The sequence below is a fragment of the Pongo abelii genome, chromosome 1, assembly GCF_028885655.2.
Source record: "Pongo abelii isolate AG06213 chromosome 1, NHGRI_mPonAbe1-v2.0_pri, whole genome shotgun sequence".
Lineage (NCBI taxonomy): Eukaryota > Metazoa > Chordata > Mammalia > Primates > Hominidae > Pongo > Pongo abelii.
The window spans coordinates 148473351-148500605 of NC_071985.2; the positions used below are offsets into that span (position 1 = coordinate 148473351).

The 27255-nt window shown below is 37.9% G+C and overlaps 2 protein-coding genes across 3 annotated transcripts; one reads left to right on the forward strand and one right to left on the reverse strand.

Annotated features, from left to right (window-relative positions):
- Positions 1–45: 45 nt before the first annotated feature.
- Positions 46–7945, forward strand: GNG5 (G protein subunit gamma 5). 2 transcript variants are annotated; one of them, NM_001131377.1, is made up of 3 exons: positions 67–232; positions 4177–4321; positions 7722–7941. In NM_001131377.1, exons 1-2 carry the CDS (start codon positions 152–154, stop codon positions 4300–4302), a joined length of 207 nt encoding a protein of 68 aa, NP_001124849.1. In that variant the 5' UTR covers positions 67–151; the 3' UTR covers positions 4303–4321; positions 7722–7941. The 2 variants fall into 2 exon arrangements, with proteins under 2 accessions (XP_063572351.1, NP_001124849.1); XM_063716281.1 differs by having other exon boundaries at positions 46–232; positions 4177–7945.
- Positions 7934–26969, reverse strand: RPF1 (ribosome production factor 1 homolog). The gene is given in 9 exon segments (NM_001133154.1): positions 7934–8852; positions 9904–10030; positions 10209–10390; positions 10820–10902; positions 15795–15948; positions 16537–16632; positions 23213–23293; positions 25203–25259; positions 26701–26969. Coding segments are annotated over 9 exon segments (1050 nt in total). The 5' UTR covers positions 26929–26969; the 3' UTR covers positions 7934–8810.
- Positions 26970–27255: the final 286 nt, after the last annotated feature.

Genomic DNA, 27255 nt, shown 5'->3' on the forward strand with positions numbered 1-27255 from the left:
ACCGAGGGTGGAGCCGCTGAGCACAGAACCGGAAACTTAGAGACAAAGTTCGGAGCCCCGCCCCCGCCGCGCGCCGCTGAGTTGTCTGGCCCCGCCGACACACGGCCCACTACCCACCGACCCACGAATCGGCCCGGCAGTCGCGTGCACCATGTCTGGCTCCTCCAGCGTCGCCGCTATGAAGAAAGTGGTTCAACAGCTCCGGCTGGAGGCCGGACTCAACCGCGTAAAAGTGAGCGGGGGCGGGCGGCCGAGGCGGGAGGAAGGCGGCGGCGGCGGGTAGGAACCGGCGGCCCAGCTGGCGGGGGCGGGCGGGACACGCGCCGGCCCTCGCTTCCCCTGGAGAGGACGCGCGCTCGGCGGCGGCGATCGGGGAGCGGCCAGCTTTAGAGAAGGCGCCGCGTGGGTCTATGCTGTGTTTTAGGGGGACGATTAGTTCGCCCTTCCGCCCCAGGACTTTCCGAGGCGGGCTGGCCCCTGGGTTGAACCGTGGCCGGCATTCCGGTCCTCCTCCGTCTCTACCTCCCTTGGCAGCCTTTTCGGCTGGTCTCGCCAACAGCTGCGCCTCCGCGCGCTGTCCGCACCCTTCCTTTCCCACTTTGTCAGCCTCTTGTTTCTCATCGGACAGGGTATTTTCCGACTTCTGATTCAGAGCAGACTTTTCTCCCCCCATTTTATCTTTCCCAAACCTACTTCCTTTAGTATTAAATTCTTACCTTCAACTTCCCTTGTCCGTTGAACACATACTTTTAAGCGAATTATTGCATAACTTAAACTGTGGATTAAATAAGCATTTTTCGAAACGATCCTGGAGTGTAAAGTTCCGGTCAGTGCCCCGTACAACCTCGAACAAAGCGTGCATTTCATACGTATGGCACAATTTGCTCGTATTTGACCTTGGGGATATCGACTGGTCCGCATGCCGGAGAAAATGATTATTGTGGGTGATTATTGGTCTTAATTTTGGCGTCTGGTTAGTATTGGCCTTGTCTTGGGGGTACTTTTGGAGAAAAAGCCTTTTGTCTGTTGATAGAACAACTTGACATTCAAGTGCTGTTCTAAGTATTTCCTGATTTTTACAGTCCTACATGGATTGGCTTCTTTCTGGTACAATAGGTCAGGCTACATGTGAAACACTTCTGCAGTTAAAAAAAGAAACAAGAATGTAAATCATGTGCCCTGATAAAAGCAGCCAGTTCCTAAGATGATTTGATTTTATACTCATCAGGCTAGTCTTTATTACTTCCCGAAATGTTTTGTGAACTGAGAGAGAGGGTCTCTAAGCTTTCTTAACTAGAAATGCCAGGGACCTAGCTTACTCAGTTGTGGTCAACTCAGAAGGGAAGGCAATTCTCATTCGTCTTGGTGTGGGATCCCCCTCACGTCCAGTCCTTGAAATGCTGTAGACCTCACTGCAGTTTGGAATCCATTTCTCTACTCTCCCAATTCTTACCTCATCACAGTGGTTTCTAGTCAGTCTTGGCTGGATTTGGCTCTGAAGTTCGAAATCATTTATTTCTTAACCATTATATGTCATTCAGGTGTGCCTTTATCATAGATAGGATGGACCAAGAAAGAAAAAAAATGGGGGTGGGATAGTGAAAGCAATAAATTGTACATATTTAGTCTCCAAAGAAAATGACATGAGGTCCTCAGACTAAAATACTCCAAGAGCTTTACTTTGAAAACCCTAGCTGCTGCTCCCCTAACCCCCCAAAACTGATCCTACCTAAATCTTCAGTAGACTTCTGGTTCTGGTCGGGATCATTAAAGGCACCAGACACGATTTGGTTTTGGAGTTACTGCCTGATGTTAAGGCTGTAGCAAGGAGGGGAGCACATCCCCTTTGGTACTTTTTAATGAGCTTTTCTTTAGACATGTTGCTAAATGTGGTTTAACATTGTGTATCTGTTTTATCAATGACTGGGCTAGGTGATTTTTTTGCTAGATTTTTAAACTAGCACAATCTTACTTTTAACCTTTATGTGTGAGTACAATTGATAGAACTTACCATAAGTGCTTGACAAACTGTCATAGGTAGGTCAGGACATTTTTGAGAGTGAGAAGGGGCACTAATAATTAGGCCAGGATTACAGGGTTTCAACCTCCTGGATGGTGATTGTTACAGTGCCTTGGGGGCTAGCAGCTTGTTCCAGTTTTAGAGTCTTTGTCTCAGCTTTCCTGTTTGGAATGCGGTTTCTCACTGATGGTTATTTGGCTGGATCTCTTGTCATTGACATCTCAGCTTCAGTGTCACCTCAGACACCTTCCCTTAGGTGGGCACCCAGTCACCATCTAAAAGATTACTTATTTTACTACAGAGCACCTTGTCTTTCATTTTCTCTGAACTGTTAGCTCCATAACAACAGGGCTCTGGCTGTTCTTATGTATTCTTAGTGCCTGTAAGTATATGCGGCACATAGTGGTGCTTGAAAATTGTGAAAGGGAGTTACATTGGACCCCACCTACACTTTAAATAGAAAATTAACAGGTACTCTTTATGCTTCCTGCTGGTTAATATGAATGAAAACACTAAACACTGTTACAATATTTGGTGAAAAATGACACCATTGTTCCCCAACTTTAGCTACACTTCTTTTGGAAGGGGGGGGATGAGGGGGTGTAGTCATTTGTAAAAATACTTCTTTTACATAGGAGCTAATAAACCTGTGGAACTCATTACCCTGGACTGTTGTATAAGCGAAACACACAAATAGATTCGATAAGCGTTTAGATTCATCTTAGGATGATGAATTATTAGGTTGGAGGTACAGCTGTAATCTGCAGGGGTTCTTGGTATAGAGGGCATTTGTGATGCTATTAATTCCCTAAGGCCACATATCCAGCTGGATGGACTGGACACCTGCTCCCAGCCTCCTTGCAGATAAAGACTGAGAATAAAATAAATGAGTATTTCTCCCACTTCTTAAATCTCAGTTCAAGACTTCAGATATTAGATGCATTTGGGGCATGTTTTAGTCATTCATGTTCCACGTCTGAACGGTTCAGTTAATGTTATTAAACTAGATGGTGACAGAGTTCTGCCCAGTGTCATGTGACTGAAAGGCTGATAGCAAACTTCAATTTAACAGTTTTTCTGAGCAGCCTGCCTTTAAGAAACTATTGCCTTAAATATGATTTAAGTGTTAATATACATATATAGAGCCACCCAAACAGGACTTAAGGAACTTCAATGGCTTTATGGTTATTTTGTTTATATCCTACATCACCTTAGCAGAATATATAGAAATAGTAGATGTCTAAGTGAATGAATGCGTGCCTCTTTTAATTTGTTTTAGTTTAAATGCAAGACAGTATAAGGGTCTGATAAATTTGAGGATCAGTATACTGAATGCATTCTTACAGTGTTTGCTTTTCTAAATTATGTGCTAGTTATCCCACATTATGTTCATTCACAGTAGCATTTTTCCAGTAATACTGCTTTCAAGACGAAATAATAGTTTGCTAGAATGTTATTGCTTTTTGTTTAACCTTTAATGTTTTTAATAAGAAACAAGATGTTAAGTACCCTCAGGTTTGCACTTGAACAGCCTATTATTAATAAGCAAGATGTGCTATGCTTTGCAAAAATAAACATAATTCTACTGTTTGTACTCAGTCATCTGATGCTTCTAGTAACCAAGCAAAAGAAAACATACTTAATTAAATCAGTCTTATTTACAAGCATTGGTTTTAAGTATTAAGAGCTCACTAGGCTGGGCACGGTGGGTCACACCTGTAATCTCAGCACTTTGGGAGGCTGAGGTGGGCGGATCACGAGATCAAGAGATAGAGACCATCCTGGCCAACATGGTGAAACCCTGTCTCTACTAAAAATAGAAAAATTAGCTGGGTGTGGTGACGTGCACCTGTAGTCCCAGCTACTCAGGAGGCTGAGGCAGGAGAATAGCTTGAACTGAGGCGGAGGTTGCAGTGAGTCGAGATCGCACCACTGTACCCCTACTCTGTTGCCTGGCAACAGTGAGACTCCGTCTCAAAAAAAAAAAAAAAAAAGAGCTCACTATATGACTTAAGGCTTCAATTATTACATAGTATCTTCTTTTGAAGCAAGAGAAGTACTGTTTTATTGTAAGTACAATATTTCCAAAGATTGAGAAAACCTTCATTAAAATGTTCTCACCATCTGGCACTTCCCCCCCTCTTTGTTATGTATAGGTTTCCCAGGCAGCTGCAGACTTGAAACAGTTCTGTCTGCAGAATGCTCAACATGACCCTCTGCTGACTGGAGTATCTTCAAGTACAAATCCCTTCAGACCCCAGAAAGTCTGTTCCTTTTTGTAGTAAAATGAATCTTTCAAAGGTAAGTTTCCTTAAATTAAAAACAAAAACCCACACTGTAGGAATAACTAGTCTTCTCTTTCTTTGCAGCACTTAAAAGATCATCCCATGCCCTTTCCTGTGGCCCTCCATTTGCAGTATTTTTCTGTTTTGCAAGGAAAGTGAGGATTCATGAAACTTGCTGACTTAGTAGCCATGAAGGCTAATCGTTTCTATTTTACCATAAAGAAGGTTAAGTAGAGGATTTAATAACCATAAAGAGGGTATAGGAGAGTTACTACAAAATCCCACTGCTGTAACAAGCCATGTGTCACTTTTTGGAGCATTGGCCTAATGGAGTCCCCAAGTACTAGTTTTGTTTTTGTGTACCTGGCAAATATTTAGACAGGTTTTTAAAAATCTGCAATGTTTATGGGGATAACTTAAAGTACTACCAGCTGATTTGGATTAACTCTTGATGTTATTGCTCTAACTGAACCCAGCTGTAGAGCAGTATAGCAAAGATTGGGAATTGGAAATGCAGGAGAAAGTCAGATGTAATTGAGTAAGCCAGTGTGGTAGAGGCGTTTGGACTGAGGTAGAACAGACTTTGTATTTTGTTCTCATTTGTTAGATTAAAGATAAAACATGAAGGAAATGCAGTATATAAGTTCTTGGTGGCAAACAGACAGTGGTCTGAATTTCAGAGAATTAAAAACTAAAGACCCTGTTGGCTTTATTAAAGCATGCTTCAGTACATTAATTTGTGCCTTCCAGATCAAATGTCATGTGTACAAAATGTATGTTTGTCTAAGAGATGTGACCAAAAACGTTTTAGATCATTTAAAATGTAACTGAAGGGTGCTGCCTTTTATAAATTCTTAGTACTTTAGTTAGGGAATGTACTCATTAGTACTGACCTATGAGAAGCAAACTTAAATAGTACTTTCTTAAAAAAGATTTTGTATATGGCACACACTCCTTACTAACATTCTGACTCTCCAAAGTCCAGGAAGCTGCTTCCTAAAATACCTTGTTACTTAGTTGTGCCCTCCTTAATTAAGCTTTGTAGACCTGGGAGTGTCCAGGAAGTCTGTATAAGTACATGTTTCTAGTAAATACAATGATTGGTTAAGATGTTTTAAGTTTTTTGAAATACCAGGGGGGAAAAAAGCCCTTTGAAAACAGGTGTCATGGGCACAAAAATGCACATGAAGAAGTAATTCACTTTCATATTTAACAGTTTATTATAATATCCTTTGTTTCTGGTACTATTCATTTAATTCTTCATGGTAGTTTTTGGAAGTTTCATATTTTTATGGTTTATTAATGATTTTTTTTAAATCTCAGTTCTTGTATTCACTTTACAGTGGTTTATTTTCATTTGAATAAAATACTGGGCAGCTGTTAATAGTTTTACTTCATAGGAATCTACAGATAAGTGTTTAAATGAATTGCTCAAGTTTAAAAATATGGCTGGGGTAAGAACCCAGAAGGTAAAATAATGTCTATTAATTCCAGCAGTATAAGAAAACAGCTTTGTGGATATTAAGATTTGAAGCAGTTTGAGCTAGGAGAAGAATAATTGGGCATCAAAGCATTGCTTCTCAAGCTTGAATATATGCAAATCACTTTGTTAAAATGCAGATTCTAATTCAGAAGGTCTGAGGCGAGTCCCTAGAACTTGCATTTCTTACAACTGCCCACCTACACTGATGCTGACAGTACTGGACCTACACTGAGTGGCATGAATGTAAAGAATCTACATTGGAGTTACGTATATAAATATAGTTTTATCGCTGGAGTGCAGTGGCGCAGTCTCGGCTCACTGCAACCTCTGCCTCCAAGGTTCAAGTGCTCCTGCCTCAGCTTCCTGAGTAGCTGGGATTACAGATGCACACCACCACGCCCAGCTAATTTTTGTATTTTTAGTAGAGACGGGGTTTTCCATGTTGGTCAGGCTGGTCTCGAACACCTGACCTCAGGTGATCTGCCCACCTCAGCCTCCCAAAATGCTGGGATTACAGGCGTGAGCCACTGTGCCCGGCCCTGTATTTCCTTTTAAGAGGAAATTTTACTATTTTTTTTTTTTGAGATTCCAGCTTTTGAAATTTTTCCTCTTTTACACAAAACAAAATAGAAGAAATAATACAGGATTAAAAACTGTTAATCAGTAGAACACGCATGCACAAAAAATGCAGATAAGACGACGACAGGCTTATTGACAATGAGGAAACATGTAAAATTAAGGTAGTTTTTGTATGAAACATTTTAAAAAACATAGGCAACAATGGGTGCCATGAAAATGTTTTAGTTAAAAAAAATTAAGGATCAGTATTTGCCGTTTTTCGTTCTGCCTTTTTTAAATGGTGAATTTATTTCATTAAGTATTCTTTGTAAACAAGATCTTTAATGGTTGTACTAAACTATGATTGAATTATACTTCATTGAGTAAGTTTCCAAAATTTGAGGTTACAGTGAGGTGAAGATTTTGGTGAACATCTATATATACTTAGTACCTCTATTAAGTTTCTAGAAGTAAAAAGGAGTGAACGTTTAACATTTTTACAATGTTGTACTTGATATCCCCTGCCAATATAATACTTTGGCCTTCCACTAGAAACATGAGAATGTTTTTTCCTTGAGTCCTAACAAACCTTAGTCTTTTTTGTTACTATTTCAGGTGAGATTAGACATTTTTCATAGCATTGTTTATGCCTTTTCAACATTTTTGTCACAGAATAATCTCAGATTAACACTTTTGTGCCTTTCCATATTAATAACTAATCCTAAAGTTAGTATGCTCATGTTTTAATTTTTTAGTACACTTTTTTTCTATTTAATGTTCTTTCATTTTTTAAATATTTTAGTTTATACTCTATTAAACTGAAATATTATGGTTTGAAAACATAACATTTTTTAAGGCATAACTTATCATAGCTTTGTATTCCATCATATGTAGAAACCTTCGTTTATCCATTCTCCTACGGAGTTATATTTAGGCTGTTTCAGTTCTTTGCTGTTAAAATACTAATACAGTCAGTATCCTTGTACATGTTTCTCTATGTCTGGGTTTATCTAGGTAACTAGAAGTGTGGTTGCATCTTTTACTTCACTAGATACTGCCAAACTGCCCTGCTAAATACTCTTGCTCATTTTTCTAAGGATGTTCGGATTTTTGATTTAAGAGTTTTATTAACCTTTTTTTATTATATAGAGAATGTATTTTGGCAGTAATCTTAGCAAGTTAATCTGTAAGTCTGTTTATAAAACAGGAATGACTTATACATCAGAGTGGTTGTGAAGATTAAGGGAAAGATTTTACTGTTACTGCACCATAGGCATTTCCCATCCTGTTTCTCTTATTCATGAAAAAAATTAAAAACTATGTTCTTTGATACTTTACCCTAACTCACCTTTTTTTTTTTTTTTTTCCATCTTAGGTTTCCCAAACCACTCCTTATGATCCAGTGAATATTCAAGAGAGCTACATTTGAAGCCTGTACAAAAGCTTATCCCTGTAACTCATGTGCCATAATATACAAACTTCTACTTTCGTCAGTCCTTAACATCTACCTCTCTGAATTTTCATGAATTTCTGTTTCACAAGGGTAATTGTTTTATATACACTGGCAGCAGCATACAATAAAACTTAGTATGAAACTTTTATTTTGCATTATTGTTGGTATTAAATACATGGTATATTAATCTGTTCTGAACACCTGAAGGGATTAAGTTTGTACAGTTTGTTCCACCTACTCTTCTCACATGACTTTATGCCATACATCTGGCAAGACTGTTAGGGAATTAAAGGTAAACTGTGAACCTTTATTCTTTCAAGGTCAGGAGGAGGCTGTTAAGTTCTACGGGTTTCCATCCATGAGTTACTTATAGGGTTAACTTTGTTTGTTTCAGTGCCTGAATGGAGTGCTACAGCACCATGTAATGAGGTAAAAAAGAGCTCCCCCCAACCTGGCCACAAAAAACCAAAAACCTCAAAATCAGGAAGCAAAGATTAGCTTCAGTAATTTGCAACTTTGCTTTAAACCCTGGTAGATCATTTTGCTTTAAATTTTTTACCCTTCTGAAGGCTTAAGAGAATGTTAAAACATCCAGAAACCTGGCCTCCATTTAAGCTATTAAAACTCTGCCAGACACTGGGAATCCAAGATTAATCTGGTATAAAAATCAAGGGTTAGCCAATATTTACCAACCATTTTATTACTCTCATGTGTTCTATGCAAATAGGAAAGTTAATCTGAATCTTGATTCCAACTTAGTTATTCACAGTTACCCAAAAACAGGAGAACTAAGTTTAAAGGAAACCTAAGCCATCAAAATAACTTTTATTTGTATTTTCTACATAAACACACAGTGGCAATTCATGGCATTTGGTAATTCATCCAGACGTGAAAGGTTTATGAAATCAGCAAATGCCATTTTGAAAAGAGTATTCTGTCAAAAATAATTTACCAGGTAAAAGTTCAAGATAGGCCTGTTCAGCAAAATCCAATTATTATTCTCTCAGTACTTTATAAATGGAATTTTCTTCTACTTGTATCCATTTCCCGGGGCTGAAAGTGGAAAGCAGGGGAGTGGAGGAAGAAAAGAAAACAAAAATATAATTAACAATTCAGGTTAAGATAGTAAAAGTTAACGTCCCTAGATCTTCATAAGTAACACTAGCGCTGAAAAACTGGGTTTGTGTGAGACCCCAAATAGTCAGTCTTCAGTCTAATATAAAAGATGTTGGCAGTTACTCTGTGTGTGTGTGATTTTAAAATAAAATGTTACTAAGTGAAGTACTGCTTATACTAGATAGAAAAGGATGTTTTAGGCTGCGTGCGGTGGTTCACACCTGTAATCCCAGCACTTTGGGAGGCCGAGGCAGGCAGATCATGAGGTCAGGAGATCAAGACCATCCTAGCTAACACAGGGAAACCCCGTCTCTACTAAAAATACAAAAGATTAGCTGGTGTGGTGGTGCACACTTGTAATCCCAGCTACTCAGGAGGCTGAGGCAGGAGAATAGCTTGAACCCTGGAGGCGGAGGTTGCAGTGAGTCGAGATGGCGCCCCTGCACTCCAGCCTGGGCAACAAAGCTGAGACTTGTCTCAAAAAGACAACAACAAAAAAGTTTTCATTTATGATTTAAGATGATGATCTCCAAACTTCTAAGAAAACTATCAATAGTTCTCAAGAAACATGTAGTAGAGTCACATATAAAACACAGGCTTATAAGCAGATTGCTGCTGGGCCCCACCCCCTAAATTGCTGATCGAGTAGGTCTGTGGGCCAAAGAATTTTCATTCCTAATAGGTTCCTAGGTAATGGTGCTGGTACCACTTTGAGAACCACTAATGTTTATACTTCAGATGAACCAAGGTTAATCACCAGACCCAGATATTGTATCTTTTTTTTTTTTTTTTAGTTCAAGGGTATATGTGCAGGATGTGCAGGTTTGTTACACAGGTAAACGTGCTATAGTGGTTTGCTGCACAGATTATTTCATCACCTAGGTATTAAGCCCAGCATCCATTAGCTATTCCTGTTGCTCTCTCTCCTCCCACCCTCTTATCCCATACTTGAAAAATTACGTAGTCTTTTTAAACAATAAGCACATACCTTATGGACCCATTCATACTCTCCATATTTAGAATCAAAGGTTCCTTTCTGAAGAGACCTTAATTTTAAGGTAAAACGTGGTCCAAGTTCCTGAATTCCCACTTTCTTTTCACTCCTGAATATGTATCTTCAAAGACAAAAAGTTAAATTAGTCTGAATGAGCTATTGTTTAACATTATGACAGGGTTCAAAAGATAATTCATTTTATCTTGTATGATACTTGCTACAATATGTTGGAAAATTAGTTCATGTTGAAAATATATTTCATAATTGAAATCAAAGTTCAATGAGTTTACCTTCCTCACCTGTGAAATCTGAAGAATATATAATCCCGTTGATTGTGGAATGTGGCAACCTGCCTTCCGATAAATTGAGGATTATGAGGAAAGAGAGATGCAAACATACGTCCAATTGAATGACCCAGCCGTGTTGTAAAATTATTCAGAATTATTTCAGGTATGTGTTCTGTGGGGTCCTTGCCTCTTCTCTAGAAAAGTAATGAAAAATAAATATCACAATGAGCTAAGCTAATTGTTAATACGTCCCAATGCAATTTCAAGTATCAAAATTTACATGACAAATTTGCAAAATTTATCATTTTTTAGTGACAAACTACCACAGATGGCTTATCAAACCCATGAAATAAGATGTATCTAAAATTATTTTAATATGCAGTGAATGCAACAAAAAAAAAATCCTATTAGAAAATCAACATGATTCATAGTAATGAAGACTATTGCCTGCCGGCTGTAACTTAACCACAGTCTCCCAAGAGAACTGATAGATTAAAAACTGCTCTAATCAGGAGAACAAATGCCATTATTAAAATAAATTAGAGCTATAAGATACAGCATCTATTAATCAAATAAATACTGTGAAGAGATCAATGCCAATCAAGGAAATGTATAAAACTTACCTTAATTTCTTTACGAAGACGAACACTGCTCATTTTAAAATGAGCAGTTGGGCCATTTGGCAAGTGACTCAAAATAAGTCCATCTGTTCATAAAAGTTAAGAAAAACACATTGAACTCTGTAATCTAAATCTAATTGTTTAAATAACTGGTCCTCTATATCCAAAGGCCCCTAAAATCTATACCCAAGTGAATAGGCAGATCTACATATTCCTCTGAAGTGACATTTTCCTACCATATCAAAAGCTCAAAAATCAGTCAAAATCTTTCAAGAAAATAGACTAACCTAGAGTAGTCCTTTTTTTCTCTTTTTACAATATAATAGTTAATCATCATGCTCAGTAGGGTATCTTAAGGTACCCTAAAGTAGGTGAAAAAAAGCTATTTAATTGACCACTACTCTTAGGAGTAAAATAGGATGTGATTCTACAATCATGTAACACTGCAAATAGAGTATGAGTTTACCTCCACATTCTGAAGATGTATAACCCCAAAATGTCACTTTTATACATTTGTATGGTCATGATATGCTGTCAACTTTGAATAACATCCCATGAGACCAAACTCCTAAACTTTCTTCTATGAAATTAAGGTTACTAGTATTTTGCAAGAGATCACCCCTTACTTAGGATTACTGTACCACAAATTATAATCAACTAACCAATTAATAGCCATTCACTGACTGTCATTTCCCATGAACTGAGAATTATGCTGGACACACTAAACTACAAATGAAATGTGAGATCACCTACCTACAAGCAGCAGGACTAGCAGCCCAAGGACTCTAGAAGTCCTGGGTGCTGCAAACTAAGGTTGCTACCTATATAATATTCTTCAAGTTTATGGCACAATCTGACCTTCACTTGAAACACCTTTACTTTTCATGAATAATTCTTGGCTATTGCTTAATGGCATTACAAGCAGGCATATTAATGACAATGGACAGGGCTTTCACTTTGTATTATGCTTTTCTAGTTTAGGAGAAATTTTCAAACATATTTCATCTGATTCAACACTTAAATAAGCCAGAATCAGATGGTTTCAAGTCTATCTGCATTTAATATGTATCTTTCAAAGCAGATGTTGCCATCTTTTTACAATGGCATCAACACTCATTCCTCCAGATTAGAAGCTATGGTATCTTCAACTTCTCCCTCTCCCACCAAATCTTAACTACTTTTATCTTCAGTTCTCACTTAGCATCCTCTTTACCCTTACTGTCTTAGTGAGGTCCTCGAGATTTTCCACCTAGATTATTAAGGTAGTATTGTGGTTGGTCTGACCTTTTTCTCACCATCTCAAGTACATCTCCTAATGCAGACTGTAAAATCAAGTCTGGACTTAGGCCTTGGTTCTATAAGTAACCAGCTATGGGACTCAGCTGTTTCATTATATCTGTACCATAGTTTCTCACATGCTAAGTGAAAAACAAACTAGATACCTTCACAGTCTTGACAGCTGTAGCTAATTTCATACTACTCTCATCACAGACTCATCTACAGAAAAAAGACATTAGTATCAGACTCATAATGTGGCCACAAATTACCTTTTCAACCTATTTACCCTATGCCCACATCAAGCCTGTTTCCTAACCGGTAGGTACTCACAGTCTTACGTACTATATATGTGAATCCTAGCATGCATTTTTTGCTTCTGCTATTTTGAATACCTGCAACGTTTTACTTATCTATTATGGTCTACTTCAAATGTCACCTTTTTACGTAGTCAGAATTAAGATCTAAATCTTCTCAGTTCTGTTACCACAGCATTCATCACTTATTTGAGTTACAGTCAGGAAAACACCTTTCTTCCCAACTAATCTGTTAAAACTTAGGTAGGGATGGGAATTTTTTTTTGTTTCTTTTTGAGACGGTCTCACTCTGCAGCCCAGGCTGAAGTGCAATGGCACGACCATGGGTCACTGCAGCCTCAACCTCTCGGGCTCAAGCAATCCTCCCACCTCAACCTCCCAAGTAAATGGGACTACAGGCATCATGCCCAGCTAATTTTTGTAAAGAAAAGGTTTTGCCATGTTGCCCAGGCTGGTCTCAAGCGATCCACCTGCCTTAGCCTCCCAAAGTGCTGGGACTGCAGGCAGATTTTTTTTTTTTTTTGATAGTAGTGCCTACCATGTATCAGATTATCAGCAAACATTTGAATTCTATCATTTTAAAAGATTCACCACAGGCTAAACTTCATGAAATACAGCCAAAAGTATTTATTAAGGGGTCTAGGAGATATAAAAGTCATTTCTTCCAGCGCCCAAATCAAGGCTTAAATCCTTTCTAGAACATTCCCACTACATTGTGGTCTGTGTCAAAAGCAAAGTACAAACCCAAACTTACCAGTTTCTAAGTAACTTCTTTTCCCATGTACCTGCATTGTGCAAGAGGCTTTATTTACATCACTGCTAATCCCTAACACAAATCACATAAAACAGGAGTCATCATGCCTATTTCAGTAATGAGGAAAAGAGGCTGAAGAGGGTCAAGTAAATTAGCCTAAGTAAATCAGACTAAGGCAACTGTGGATCTCACCCACGGTGGGACTGCACCTAGCTTAAGCCCTTGGCTGACAGCTGCTCACATTTGGAAATGTACAGAGGCATTTTGTTTGTCAGTAAGACTGAGGTGTTACTGGCACTTAGAATCCGAAGGCCAGGAATGCAAACCATCTTGGAAGCTGCCAAGAGTGTAGCACAAATAATTACCCTACCTCAAATGCCAGTAGTTCCCCATTTAGAAATAATGAATAGAGGATGTAGGTCTGTACAGATAAAGTTTACATGCTTCTCACTATACCACGTTTACTAAAATGCCTACCATGGGCCAGACACTATGCTTTATAAACATAATACATTTAATGTGATCTTTGTGGGAACTCTAAAGATAGGTATTATTTCCCACATTTAAAAAATGAGGAAATTGAGTGGCTAAGAAACTTGACTAAAATCACAAAACTAGAAAATAATGGAATCTGTATTTGATATCACAGCTGCCCTGACTCAAAGCCACTACTAGGTTTCTACAGTTTAGACAGCTGATGAAGTTCTATTTTAGAATAAGTAAAAAAAGTATATCCCTTTAACTTTCACCATTCAGCACTACTCTTCCACACAGTAGCCCCTCCAATGTCTTTAGAAAGACGCCATGTTCCTAGAATCTACTTTCCCACAGGCTAAATCCTGTTTTTTCAACTTTTCCCCCATGTGTCATCATTAGGAGTTGTGATTTTTATTCTTGAACCCATGCTAAGTCTCTAGGAATCACTTCTTTTTTTTTTTGACAGTCTTGCCCTGTCACCCAGGCTGGAGTGCAGTGGCACCATCTCGGCTCATGGCAACCTTTGCCTCCCGGGTTCAAGTAATTCTAGTGCATCAGCCTCCCAAGTAGGTGGGATTACAGGCATGCACCACCACACCCAACTAATTTTTGTATTTTTAGTAGAGATGGGATTTTGCCGTGTTGGCTAGGCTGGTCTCAAACTCCTGACCTCAAGCAATCTGCTGGCCTAGGCCTCCCAAAGTGCTGGGACTACAGGTGTGAGCCACCGCACCCGGCCAGAAAATGTAAACTTTTTAAAGGCAATAGATGGTATAAGTGAAATTTGTGTGACTATATAAAACACACTGGATAAAATAGGGATAGAACATTTATTGAACTGATGAATGCCTGCTTCTTAGCAGAGTTACTAGAGGCCTCAAAGTGATGACAGTTGTTTTTTAACTGCCAAAAATAAAAAGAGGAAAACAGACCTTGCCACTTTGTGGAGCCAGTTTAAAAAAAGAAAAAGAGGCAGCAACTACCTTAAAAATAATTTTTTTCTGGAGTAGTTAAGTATTCAAGAGATTTTAGATATTTTGGTACATTAATCCAGTTAAGCCAAATTATAATATGGCCAACAAAACACATTACAAAGCTTGTTATAGTAGTTTCTGGAAAGCTACTAGTACAAGTGAATAAAGTAAGTTATATTGAAAACAATTAAAGTCATAAAAGTTAGATTTTTAAAAAACAGCCTTTTAAACCACTAATTTAAAAAGAAGAGTGTTCACTGATATTAGAAATAAAATGTTATTCTGGCAGCACAGAAAGTCTTGTCCCTATTTTTTTTGTAAATTCTTTATAATTTTATTTTAATGAAATTAAAAATCATAAAGATGACTCATTCAATTGGTCATCTTTAAGGTTACTGAACTCACAGCCATCATTCAATAAATAAATAAAACAGCAACAATAATAACAAACCTAGATATCCTTTATCAAATCTCTTATCTCAACAGGAAGAAATACCTTGGGTTCAGGTGACACATTCATCTCAGGTCTGAGACTCACAGAAAAAGTTTTAGACTGGAACACACACATAACATGGGCCCAAGTCTCTACCTCAAAAACTTAATCCTGTGATACCACCTCTGGCAATGTAAAATCTAGCCACAACAAACCATATGCAGATCCCCAACTAGGTCAGCCCTTTCCCTCCTCTCTTTCCAAATGGTAGTCCCTCTGCACTGAGCGCTCTTCTCTGCCTTATTCCCCTCCTTCACCCTCATCCATCTAAATCCAGCTTCAGCATGTCTTTCTATGGGAAGTCCTTCCTCCCAGGGCAGACTTTGTACCAGTCACAGGGTCCCCACTATATCCTGCATTTCTCTATTTAATTGTACCATCCACACTATATTTTATTAGTTTACATATCCATTTACTCCACCTATGAATTTCCTGGTGTCTCTTGTTTTATCTCTGCATCTTTTACTAAGAGTTACAACAATCTCTTGGCTGTAGCATGTGCCTGATAAATGTTTGGTGAATACAAAGGAAAAATCAGTTTATAGACTCTTGGAAAGAGATACAATTTTCTGATAAAAAAAATTAGTTTCTGAAAGTTATAGGCAGTATTTCCGTATTCTTTTAAATATATTTTTAAGGGGGGTGAGGGAGAGGACAGGAAAACCTCCATAAAAAAAAAAAAGGATACTTGGGGTTTTACGATCTTCATTAATAACAATCAGGTCTGTGAAATCTCTTGCGATGCACTGTGGAATAATTTTTTTCAGAGCCAGTCCTCTTCTGTAATAAACATGTGAGTTTGGTATAACTGTGGAGAGCTGTTCACAGAGTCGTACTGTTCTCTGCAAAACAAAATAACAAAAATTTTGAATAGTTTTCAAAAAAATAAAAATTTTATGTAGTACATATTCATAAGGAAAGAAATAATGATTATTATGATTAATAGAAAGCAACATTGAGGAAAGCATGAAACTCGAACAGTGTGTCCTCTTTTATCAAAGGCTGATCATCCTAAAGCAGTGGTTCTCAATTAGGGGCGATTCTGCTCCATCAGAGGACACATTTGGCAATGTCTGGAGACATTTTTGATGGTTATGACTGATGGTAGTGGTAGTGGTGTGTGGTTGCTACTGGCACCTAAAGCATAGAGGCCAGGGAAGCTGCTAAACATCCTATAATGAACAGGATAGCTCACCATAACAAAGAATTCTCCAGCTAAAATGTTAACAATGTTGAGGTTGAGAAATCCTATCTTGAAGAATCATGTTTAGTAAACCTACATCATATTACCAGAGCCACATTTTATTTACTTAGTCACAGGCATTCTTTAAGGCAATTAACTAATGGTTTAACTCTTCTGAACAGAGTACTTTCAATAGAAGTAATAAGAAAACTAAGAATTCAAGGACTAAATTAATCAATGTGTTTACCCCATGAGGTCTATCTGATGTTGTGATGAGAATCTTGGGAGAAGTCTGTTTGTTGAAGTAAGAAGCAAATTCATCTGTAGCTTCATCATAAGCAACCTGAGAACAGAGAAGAGGGATAATTTTACATCAAAGAAATACTCTACTGGGCCAGAATTCTAAAAGTAGCATCAGCAGGACTGTTGGACACTGAGTACCTAGCTGATAGGGGCTTTAAAGACAGACTAGGAAGGACTGACATTAATGGACACATGAAGAGGATGGATGAGTGGATTTCTCCTGTGTAAAATACAAGTACAAAACTGAATAAAATTGTCAGAAATCACTTTAGGGCAGAAACTGAGATGTGTTTACTCTTGAACTACTTTCATTTCCCTCATCAACTTGGTTAGTAAAAACAATAACCACAAAAAAACAAAACAAACAAACAAAAAAGGAAGCAAAAAAAACTAATGAAATTATGAGAAGACAAATCTTCCACTGAGAGACACTCAGATTTAAACATTAATGAAAGTAGTACCTTTTAAAATTTGTGGAATATACCAAAAGTGGTAGTCTGAAAGAGTTTTATGGTTATACCTGCTCATATTAAAAAATATATATATTGAGCAAATCAATAAATACAGAATAAACTCAAAGGAAGCAGAAGAAAATAATAAGGATAAAAGGAGATATAAATGAATTAGAAAACAAAGACTCAATAGGATCAAAGAAGAAAGTACTCAGAAAAGACTAAGAGAATAAATATCTTGGTAAAAACTGATTTAAAAAAGAGAAAAAGCCTAAATAAAATAATATTAGGAATGAGAAGTGGACATTACTGTAGTCTCACTCATGAACACAGATATAATTAATTCTAAGCAAAGAATTAATAAACCCAATTTGGTTATGATGTTTAATGCAGTAAGAGAAAAGCCACATAATCACCTCAATATTTGCAAAGAAAACATCTAATAACATTCTACATTCATTCATGACAAACAAAACGAAAAAACAGCATAAGAATAAGTAAAATTTACTTAACCCTTAACTCAATAATCTATCTCTAGTGACACGAATATTAATGATGACTCACTGGAAGTATTCTTTTGAAAATCAGGAACGTGGCAAAGATGGCACTATTGATTTTTCTATTTATTTGACACTAGGCTAGAAGTTCTAGAAGGCACAAAAGTGGGAGAAAAATGGGTCAAAATAAGAAAACTGTCATTTGCAGAAATGGTTATCTAAACAGAAAAATGAAAACGATATCCCAACAAATTAGAAATGAATTTAGGTAGGCTACTGGTTAGAACATCACTATTCAAAAATCCATTGCATTTTTATAAATTGGCAAACAAAACAATTTTCAAAGACATGCAGTTTACACCAACAAAAACCGTAAGATACCCAGGAATAGCTCTAGCAAGATTTATGTGTCAACTTCCATGAAGAGAATTACGAAATACATGAAATGCATTTCACTATTTAAAGGAGACCTAAGTAAAGAAATATATATTATATACATACATACGTATCCCCAAATTGATCTGATTTAGTGCCATTTATAATTTATATGGAGGAGCAAAGGCCTAGGAAAAGCCAAAACACATCTGAAGAGAGGGGGGATTTAGGGGCAGGAGTGAAAGAAGCATTTTGCCCTTATAGATATGAAGACTTATTATGAAGCTAAATAATTACGGAAGTAATGATGCAGTGACAAACTGACCAAGCAAATAGCCCAGAAAAAGACCAAGCATATATAGATATTTGATATATATTATGGCATTACAATTCATTGTGGGGAAAGGCTGCGCTACTCCAAAAATGGTACTGGATAAACTGGTTATATATAAATGAACTGATAAGAAGTAGAACACAGAATTGTAAGAGTACATTAAAACTAATTTAAAATATATATATACGCAAAAGGACAGGTTGGGGTGGGAGACAGGAAGGAAAGTAACTGGTTTCCACTCTCACACCAAACAGAAGACAATTCCTGACAATTAAGTAAATAAATACAAGAGGCAACTCTTTAATTATTTTAGAAAGAAAGAAGAACTTATGATCACAGGAAAGAGAAAAGTTTCTTAAATATGACATAAAAAGCTTTAAATGCTAAGTCCTCAAAAGACACCATAGAAAATAAAAAGAGAATCCATGAATTGGAAGATTCCTTTAATATGTATGAAGAATTGGTATCCAAATTATATAGAGAAGTTCCACAAATGCGTAAAATATACTACATGATAGAAAACTGGGCAAAAGACATGAACTGGCTTATCTCTAAAGAAAACAACTTATATTAAATGATGCTCAACATTAGGAAATACAAATTCAAACCACAATGAGACAGCCTTTTATCATTAGTCTGAACATACCAGGAGTTGGTTAGAATACGGATGAGCAGGAACACTACTCTTGTACCACGAAAGTATAAAATGATACAATCACTACTTTGAAAAATATTTTAGTACAATCATGTAAAGTTAAACATTTACACATCCCATGACTCAAAATTATCCTACTGTAGGTAAACATTCTAGGGAAACCTTTATGTACACACACCCTCGATATGCCTGTTACCCCCAAATTTATCTCCAGTCAAGACCTCTTCCCTGAATTCCAAGCTCACATCCCAACTACCTGCTTGACATCTCTTCTAAAAACTCTTGAGTCATCTCAAACACAATATATGCAAAACTGAACTCTTGATTTCCCCTTAAATCTCCTTCACTCAGTCTTCCGCATCTAGTCAATGACCATTTCATCCTTCTAATTTGCTCAGTTTAAAACCTTAATACCATCTCTGAATCCTCTATTTATCTCATATTCCGCATCCAATTTGTCAGGAAATTGAAGCAGCTCTGATTTCAAAATATACCCAGGGGAAAAAATATTTAGAATCAGATCAATTCTCACCACTTTCATTGTAACTACCCTGGCCCAGGTCATGATGAAAGCCCATCATTTCTTTCCTGGATTTGTTTAGTAGCTTCCTTTCTCTACTTACCTCTCCAGTTACATTCTCAGTAAAGCAGCCAACTACTTTTAAAAATTAAGTCTGATCTGATCACATCATTCTTCTATTCTTTTTTTTTTTTTTTTTTTTTTTGAGACGGAGTCTCGCTCTGTCGCCCATGCTGGAGTGCAGTGGCACGATCTCGGCTCACTGCAAGCTCTGCCTCCCGGGTTCACGCCATTCTCCTGCTTCAGCCTCCCGAGTAGCTGGGACTACAGGTGCCCGCCACCACGCCCGGCTAATTTTTTGTATTTTTAGTAGAGATGGGGTTTCACCATGTTAGCCAGGATGGTCTCAATCTCCTAACCTCGTGATACACCCGTCTCGGCCTCCCAAAGTGCTGGGATTACAGGCGTGAGCCACCGTGCCCGGCCACATCATTCTTCTATTCTAACCCACGCAATGGCTCTTCATTTCACTAAGTATAAAACCAAAGTCCTCATACTGGCCAACAAAGTCACTGATCTGCTCTTTCCTCTTCATCATACTTTCCTAGGACCTCTTCTACAATCCTCTCCCTTGCTTGATTTCAGTCACAATGGCCTCCTTGTTATTCTTGAAAAGCATATTCGATACACTCCTGCCTTGGAGCTTGTGCACTGGGTGTTCTCTCATTCTGGGGCTCTTTTTGCCCAAAGATGGCTAATTTCCTCACATCCTTCAAGTCTTTGCTAAAAGGTCAATTTCTCAATAAAGCCTACCCTGACTTTCCTATATAAAATCACTACCCAGTAGAAAAATGGGCAAGAGACACAATCAATCGATCAAGGGGAAAAAATATGAAAAGATGTTCAACCTCATTCAAAATGAGAACTGCAAATTAAAACTACAGTGATACACAATTTCTCACTTATCTAACTGGAAAAAATGATTTACAATGAGTGTAAGTTGAGGAGTAACATTCAAGTATCTCCTCCCCAAATACTTACTAATTATCATACAAAGGGAAAAACAGTAAATTCAGAGTGGAGAAACCTGGCAGGCACCACTTTAACCAAGTGATCAAGGTAAACATAACCAGTATGAGAAAATCATCAAGTGACTCTTGATAAGAAGTACTGAAAAAGGACTTAACATAACATTCACGGCACAGGTTAGCCTCCCTAATCCAAAAACACCCAAAACCTGAAATAGTCCAAAATTCAAAACTTTTTGATAAAGCACCAACATGGCGCCACAAGTGGGGAATTCCACACCTGACCTCATGTGATGGGGTCACAGTCAAAAGTTTGTGTCATGCACAAAATCATTAAAAATATTGTATAAAAGTTACCTTTAGGCCAGGCAGGGTGGCTCATGCCTGTAATCCTAACACTTTGGGAGGCCAAGGTGGGAGGACTGCCTGAGCTCAGGGGTTCAAGACCAGCCTGGGCAACATGGTGAAACCCCGTCTCTACTAAAATACAAAAAATTAGCTGGGTGTGGTGGCGTGAGCTTGTAGTCCCAGCTATTCCAGAGGCAGCAGAATTGCTTGAACCAGGGAAGTGGAGGGTGCAGTGAGCAGAGATTGTGCCACTGCACTCCAGCCTGGGCAACAGAGCGAGACTCCATCTCCAAAAATAAAAAAAGTTACCTTTAGGCTATGTGTATAAGATGTATATGAAACATAAATAAATGCTGTGTTCAGACTTGGGTCCAATCATCAAGATACCTCATTATCTATCACAAATATTCCAAAGTCTGAAATCCAAAAAGACTTCTGGTCCAGCTGAGTGCGGTGGCTCACGCCTGTAATCCCAGCACTTTGGGAGGCTGAGGTGGGTGGATCACGAAGTCAGGAGTTTGAGACCAACCTGGCCAACATGGTGAAACCCTGTCTCTACTAAAAATACAAAAATTAGCTGGGTGCCTGTAATCCTAGCTACTTGTGAGGCTGAGGCAGGAGAATCGCTTGAACCTGGGAGGCAGAGGTTGCAGTGAGCCGAGATCGTGCCACTGCACTCCAGCCTGGGTAACAGAGCAAGTCTCCATCTCGGAGAAAAAAACAAACAAAAAAGACTTCTGGTCCCAAGCATTTCAGGCAAGGGACACTCAACCTGTATTTCTGTCAAAAGTACATAAACTGAATATAATCAGAGGAAACCCCAGGCAAACTCACATTAAGGTACATTCTATAGAATATCTGGTCTGTACTATTCAAAAAATCTCAATGTCACACAAAAAGCAAACGACTGAGGAGTTCTTCTAAATTTAAGGAAGTTAAAAGAGTAATTACAATGGAATGTATGACCTGGGACTTTTCTTTTGCTAAAAAGGACATTATTGGAACAGCTAGTGACATTTGAGTAAGATCTATAGAATACATAATATTGAATACCAATGTCAATGTCTGATTTTGCTAACTGTGCTCATAAAAAACAAAATGAGATATACAGGAATAAAGGGGCACCATGTCTGCCACTTACTCTTATTTAAGAGGGAATATTTAGGAAGTCTGGGTGAAGGGTATGTACAAATTCCTACTTTTCTATTAAGTCTGAAATAATGTCAAAATAAATTAAAATGCATACACACACAAACACCTTACTTACATAAAATTGCAAACTCTCTCTACTCCACGTAGTCCTGAATCTCCTTTATCCTATTTTCCTTTAGTAACCTATCACCGGCTAACATATGTCTAACTTATTTATTTCATTATGTTTACTGTTTGTCTCCCTTCCTAGAATGTAAGCTCTGGGTGGGTAGAAGTTGTGTGTGTGTATGTGTGTGTGTGACTATTCTGTGTACCGATGGATCTCAAATCCCTAAAACAGATCCCAATACGGTGCAGGCAAATCCATAAACATTTGCTGAAAGAATGACAGAAATCAGTGTATGACTATACCAGGAGATATGTGAAAGAATGTTGATAGCAGCACTGTTTCAAAGCAAACAGACATTCAAAACCAAGTTTCCTTTACAAAACTTTTAAAAATATAGTTTTAAAATCTTGCTTCTTTTTCTGCACTGTTGCAAACTATCTAAGGAGAATATGCAAAGTGAAAGATTATCTTGAAACTAAGATTTATGAGAATACAAAAAATAGCATCAAATGTTATTCTTAGGTATCAAAATGTCTAACAAATACTACAAAAGTCTATAGTACGAGGAATTCTTTTAAAACCACCAGGCCAGGCGCGGTGGCTCACCCCTGTAATCCCAGCACTTTTGGAGGCCAAGGCGGGCAGATCACCTGTGGTCAGGAGTTCGAGACCAGCCTGGCCAACATGGTGAAACCCCATCTCTACTAAAAATACAAAAATTAGCCAGGCGTGGTGGCAGGTGCCTGTAATCTCATCTACTCAGGAGGCTGAGGCAGGAGAATTGCTTGAACCTGGGAGGCAGAGGGTGCAGTGAGCCGAGATCACACCACTGCACTCCAGCGTGGGCAACAGAGCAAGACTCTGTTTCAACAAAATCAAAAACAAAAACAAAAACCCTCCAAAATACCATTCAGGGATTATATGACAAATGTAAAAGTTTACCTAGAATTTTTATAGAATTTTTCTATAGCATTATTGGGAAATTCAATTATGAAATAATCTGCACCAAATAATAAGATAATATGCCAACATTTTAGCTGAATCAATCCATTATACAACTTGGCCAGCCAGCACTTTAAATATCAACATAAAAACATAATTTATCAATTACAAGTGATCATTCAAACTAATTCAAGACTTCTAACATTACCTCTTCATCATTAGGGTCTACTGTGGTTTCATCATACACTCGCTGGTTGTCAATGGTCTTGGGTACAGGCTTTGGTGGAGCCTAAGTAAAAGAGAAGGGATTACACTTTAGAAGGATTTTACATTAATTATATTACGGTTGGAGAAAAATAACAGAAAGCTACAAATAACCCCAAACTCAATCTGTTCCTCATATCAATCCACTTCTATTGCTACATCAATCCTAATAACAGTATTGAATAAGAGGCTTTTTTTTTTTTTTTTTTTAAACAATCTGGGCAGAGACATACACATACTAGAAGAATGGCCAACACTGAACGAAAAGGCTTAAAACTGTGCAGAAGTAACAAGGAGAAGAAATAGGGATCAAGATAATTATCTACTGGGGGAAACATATCAAACAGGAGAAAAATAAAAGAAAAAAATAACAAAGCAACATCTGTACATGACTTTGTTCCAATACTTTCGGGAAGCTACTCAGAAATATTCAACAAAAGTCTAGTTGTTATCCATTGACCCAGTAATTTTACTCTGGGGTATTTATGTTCAGGAATGTAAATGGGGGAGAAATTTGTACAAAGAAATACATAGTATCCCTATTTATAATGAAAATAAACAGCAAACAGGGCAAATGTTCAACAAGGTAATGACTAAACATACTACGGTACATCAACATTATGGAATACTGTTAGGATCAGCAATCATGCATACTCAGCTTAGACCAAGAAATGGTGTAAATGAATTGGTAAAAAGTAGAACACAGAATTGTAAGAGTACATTAAAACTAATTCAAAATATATGTACACAGGCAGAGCTATGAAGAAAATATAAACTGAAACTATTTAGTATTTATTACTTTATGAAACAAATACTACATTTTAAGTATTTTTTAAAGGAGGCAATTTTAAGAACTTATCTTTCATCTCAAAAAACAAGAATGGTGGTATTTTCAAATGGTGATCATAACATTAATTTGCTGTAATAGACTGATTACGAAAGAGTTAAAAAGAGACTAACATGCTTGACATACTAGGAAACTGCAAGTCAAAACAGTCTACTATTGACAATTTTCTATGGTTTAACCTAATACTATTCAAAGAATGCATGAAACAGTAGAGTGTTTAGTTTGTATACAGTCTTTACATTTTTTTCCCTTCCTCAAACACCCTTATTTGGTAACTTACTTGAATGGGAGGTGGAGATATGAATGTTTTCAAAATTTTGCAAAAATAAATCATAACCTAGGAGTAACTATAAATACACTGAAAATAAAAATAACTTAGCTATGCAATAATGTACGAGTATTTAGTAGTTTAAAAAATTTTTTCAATAAAGACTTCACTTCTTATGAGTACCACAAATACAGCCAAATTCTTTCTTGATGCATTATCTGCTCTTTTCTTTGCCATAATCCTCACCCTCCTCCCACTCCCCATTCTCACTTTTCACAGGTTCATATCCTTTGTACCAGCTCTAAAGCTTAACACACCCTTATCACCCTACTCCAGAAGAGGATCTGTCCTGCCTTTCCCCAGCCTTGCCTGACCAAAAACCTTTGCTTCACATCACAAGAGCCAAGCTCCGGGCCTAACCTGGAGAGCTTCCCCATTCCCAAAGTCAGGGAGAGGTGTTGACCTCTGAAACACAAAGTTATATGTGAAACACCACCACTGTGTTACTGTATAGGTACACAAACATACATAGTAAAGGTATAAGAAATGCATGGAAAAAATAATCAAAAATTTCACGAGTGGTTATCTTTGGAGGGAAAAGCAATTATGAAGCAGACAAGGGGCTTCCAACATTCTTTGCTAATGCATTATTTCTTAAGCTGGGTAAATGATACAAAAAGGTTTATTATATTACTTTTGTATTTCTTCATACATCTGAAATATGTAATAATAAATTTTAAAAGAAAGTAATTCAACTTAAGTATCAGGAAGGATTCCCTAAAATAAGATAGAAAGCAAACAGCTAAAAATTTTATTTACCTTATCTCCAAGAGCCTCTCTTTCTTTTTTAAGTTTTTTCTTAGCAGCCAACTTTTCCTAAAGGGTTAAAAAAAAAAAAGAATACTGAGGAACAACCAGTTATATCACAAACGCATACTGAAACTACAAATTACTAATGCTATGAATACTCGAACTGGGCGGTCTTTGTAATCTATTGAAACAAGCATCTGGACATGGATTTTTCTACCTAAATTACTGTAAGCCAAATGAGCTGGCCAGTCAATAAGATTTCTTTAACAAAGACCTGCTCCTTTAAAAAAATCTAAACTGGCAAGTTTGAATATTTAAAATTTGAGTAGCTTAATCTTTTTCCATAAAGCCTCAAATTAATTAAAGTACAAAATGTGATAGTTTCCGTTGTGTTTTGTTTTGCCTAACTGGTTGCATCCTAAAGACGACCACGGTTATGCTGCTTGCTTCTCTTGAAAAGCACTAAAAATAGGAATGGGCGATGAGTTTTCAGGTTGTTTTCCATAAAACCATCACCAGTTATTCACATATTTTATAATCAAAATATACTTTTAAAATTTAATAAGAGCTTGCAAGGTGGATTATCTGTATTTGTATTGTCAATCTATATATTCTTCTGGAGATTTCTACATAGAATGCTTGACAAAATAAAAAATATTCGTTTTTCCCCAGCACCTACTGATCCTCAATCTACCAGGTTTCAGATTAGAAATCATAGCTCCAATAAATCTTCTAGGACATCCCTCCCCAATACGTGCATACCAGAATGAGTTAAACCCCCCTTGTATGTACTCAAATAGCACCTTGACACTGAACACGAGTAAGAACCAGTCCCGGACCTCAGAAGGGCCAGTAAGAGGAGGCAGACACATAATAATAATATTGTGTGAACTTCTACGATGTGCAAGAATAAGCAAACGTTTTCTTCCAATTGCAATTTAACCAGAAATGGGCACTGAGACCTTGGCAAGTCGTTTAAACCTCTTTACGTTTCAGTTTGTTTACCTACCAGAAACGTATAAGGATAAGGCTGAAAAGAACAAATACAATTACCAGAAACTTTACAGTAATAATTTCGGTAAGGAGCTGCTGCAGGAATCAGAGAAGCAGTATTTTGGATTTATTACGTATTGCCTCCATTTCAGATTCTGCAAATTAACCAACGCTACCTAGACAGACCAAAGGGCTGAGACTTTTGCCTTCTGGGCCAGAGGGGCGTAGTTTTCACTACTAAGCCAACTGGCCTTCCAGCTTTCCTTGTGAATCTAGCGTCCTAGGAAAGCGCCTATCAAGAAAATCTTCCACCTTGACGCTCAAGCAAAGGCTGAACCTAGAGTCTCCAAACTAGGGCGAGGGGACCAGAACACGTGGGCCGCGACGCCACCCGTCCCACGGAGCCACAGAGCACACTCTGAGACCAGCAGACAACCACAGATGTGCGCCCCGCGACCGCCCTAAGCGTCAGGAACAACGCGCAAGCGCCCGGCAGCCCCCGCCTCTCGCGTACCTTCCGCTGCTGTTGTTTCCACCGGGTGAACATTAAGTGTCGCCGCTCTTTGTTTTTAATCTCCGAAATGCTAAAGCCTGGCGGAAAGGCAGCCGCTTTCGGGGGTTGGACCCCGCTTTCCGTCGCCACATCCCCAGCGCCTGCAGCCTCCTGAAGTTCTTCGGCAGCGGCTTTCCGTTTTAGACTTTTCTTCCCGCTGCTGCTGCTCTTATCCCCGGCTTTCGCCATGGTGTCGGCTCCTTTGCTTCCGTACGGAAACGGAAATAGCCTTCTCCTGTGAACCCTTTCCTTAACCTTTTACTTCCGGGGTCGCAAAGTTTTTAAAGCTAGATGTCTTTTGTGAGTCTTAGCCATTTAAGAAAATAGTAAAGCTGAGGCTTGAGGAAACTTTAGGCAGTTTGCCCAGCTGTATAAAGAGTGAGATGATGAGTTTGGGCACTCCTTGCGCATCTATGTGCCCAGCCCTCAAAATAATGGAACAACAAAAACCGTGCCTGGATTAGTTCATGTTTTACTTGAGGGAAACCTAAAATAAGCACACAAATAAATTATGGT

What these genes read in the sequence shown, in the direction of transcription:
- GNG5 (XM_063716281.1), top strand. Translation starts at nt 152, where the DNA reads ATGTCTGGCTCCTCCAGCGTCGCCGCTATGAAGAAAGTGGTTCAACAG. An exon ending in CCGGACTCAACCGCGTAAAA is followed by an intron (nt 233 to 4,176) that starts GTGAGCGGGGGC and finishes TGTTATGTATAG; the next exon opens with GTTTCCCAGGCAGCTGCAGA.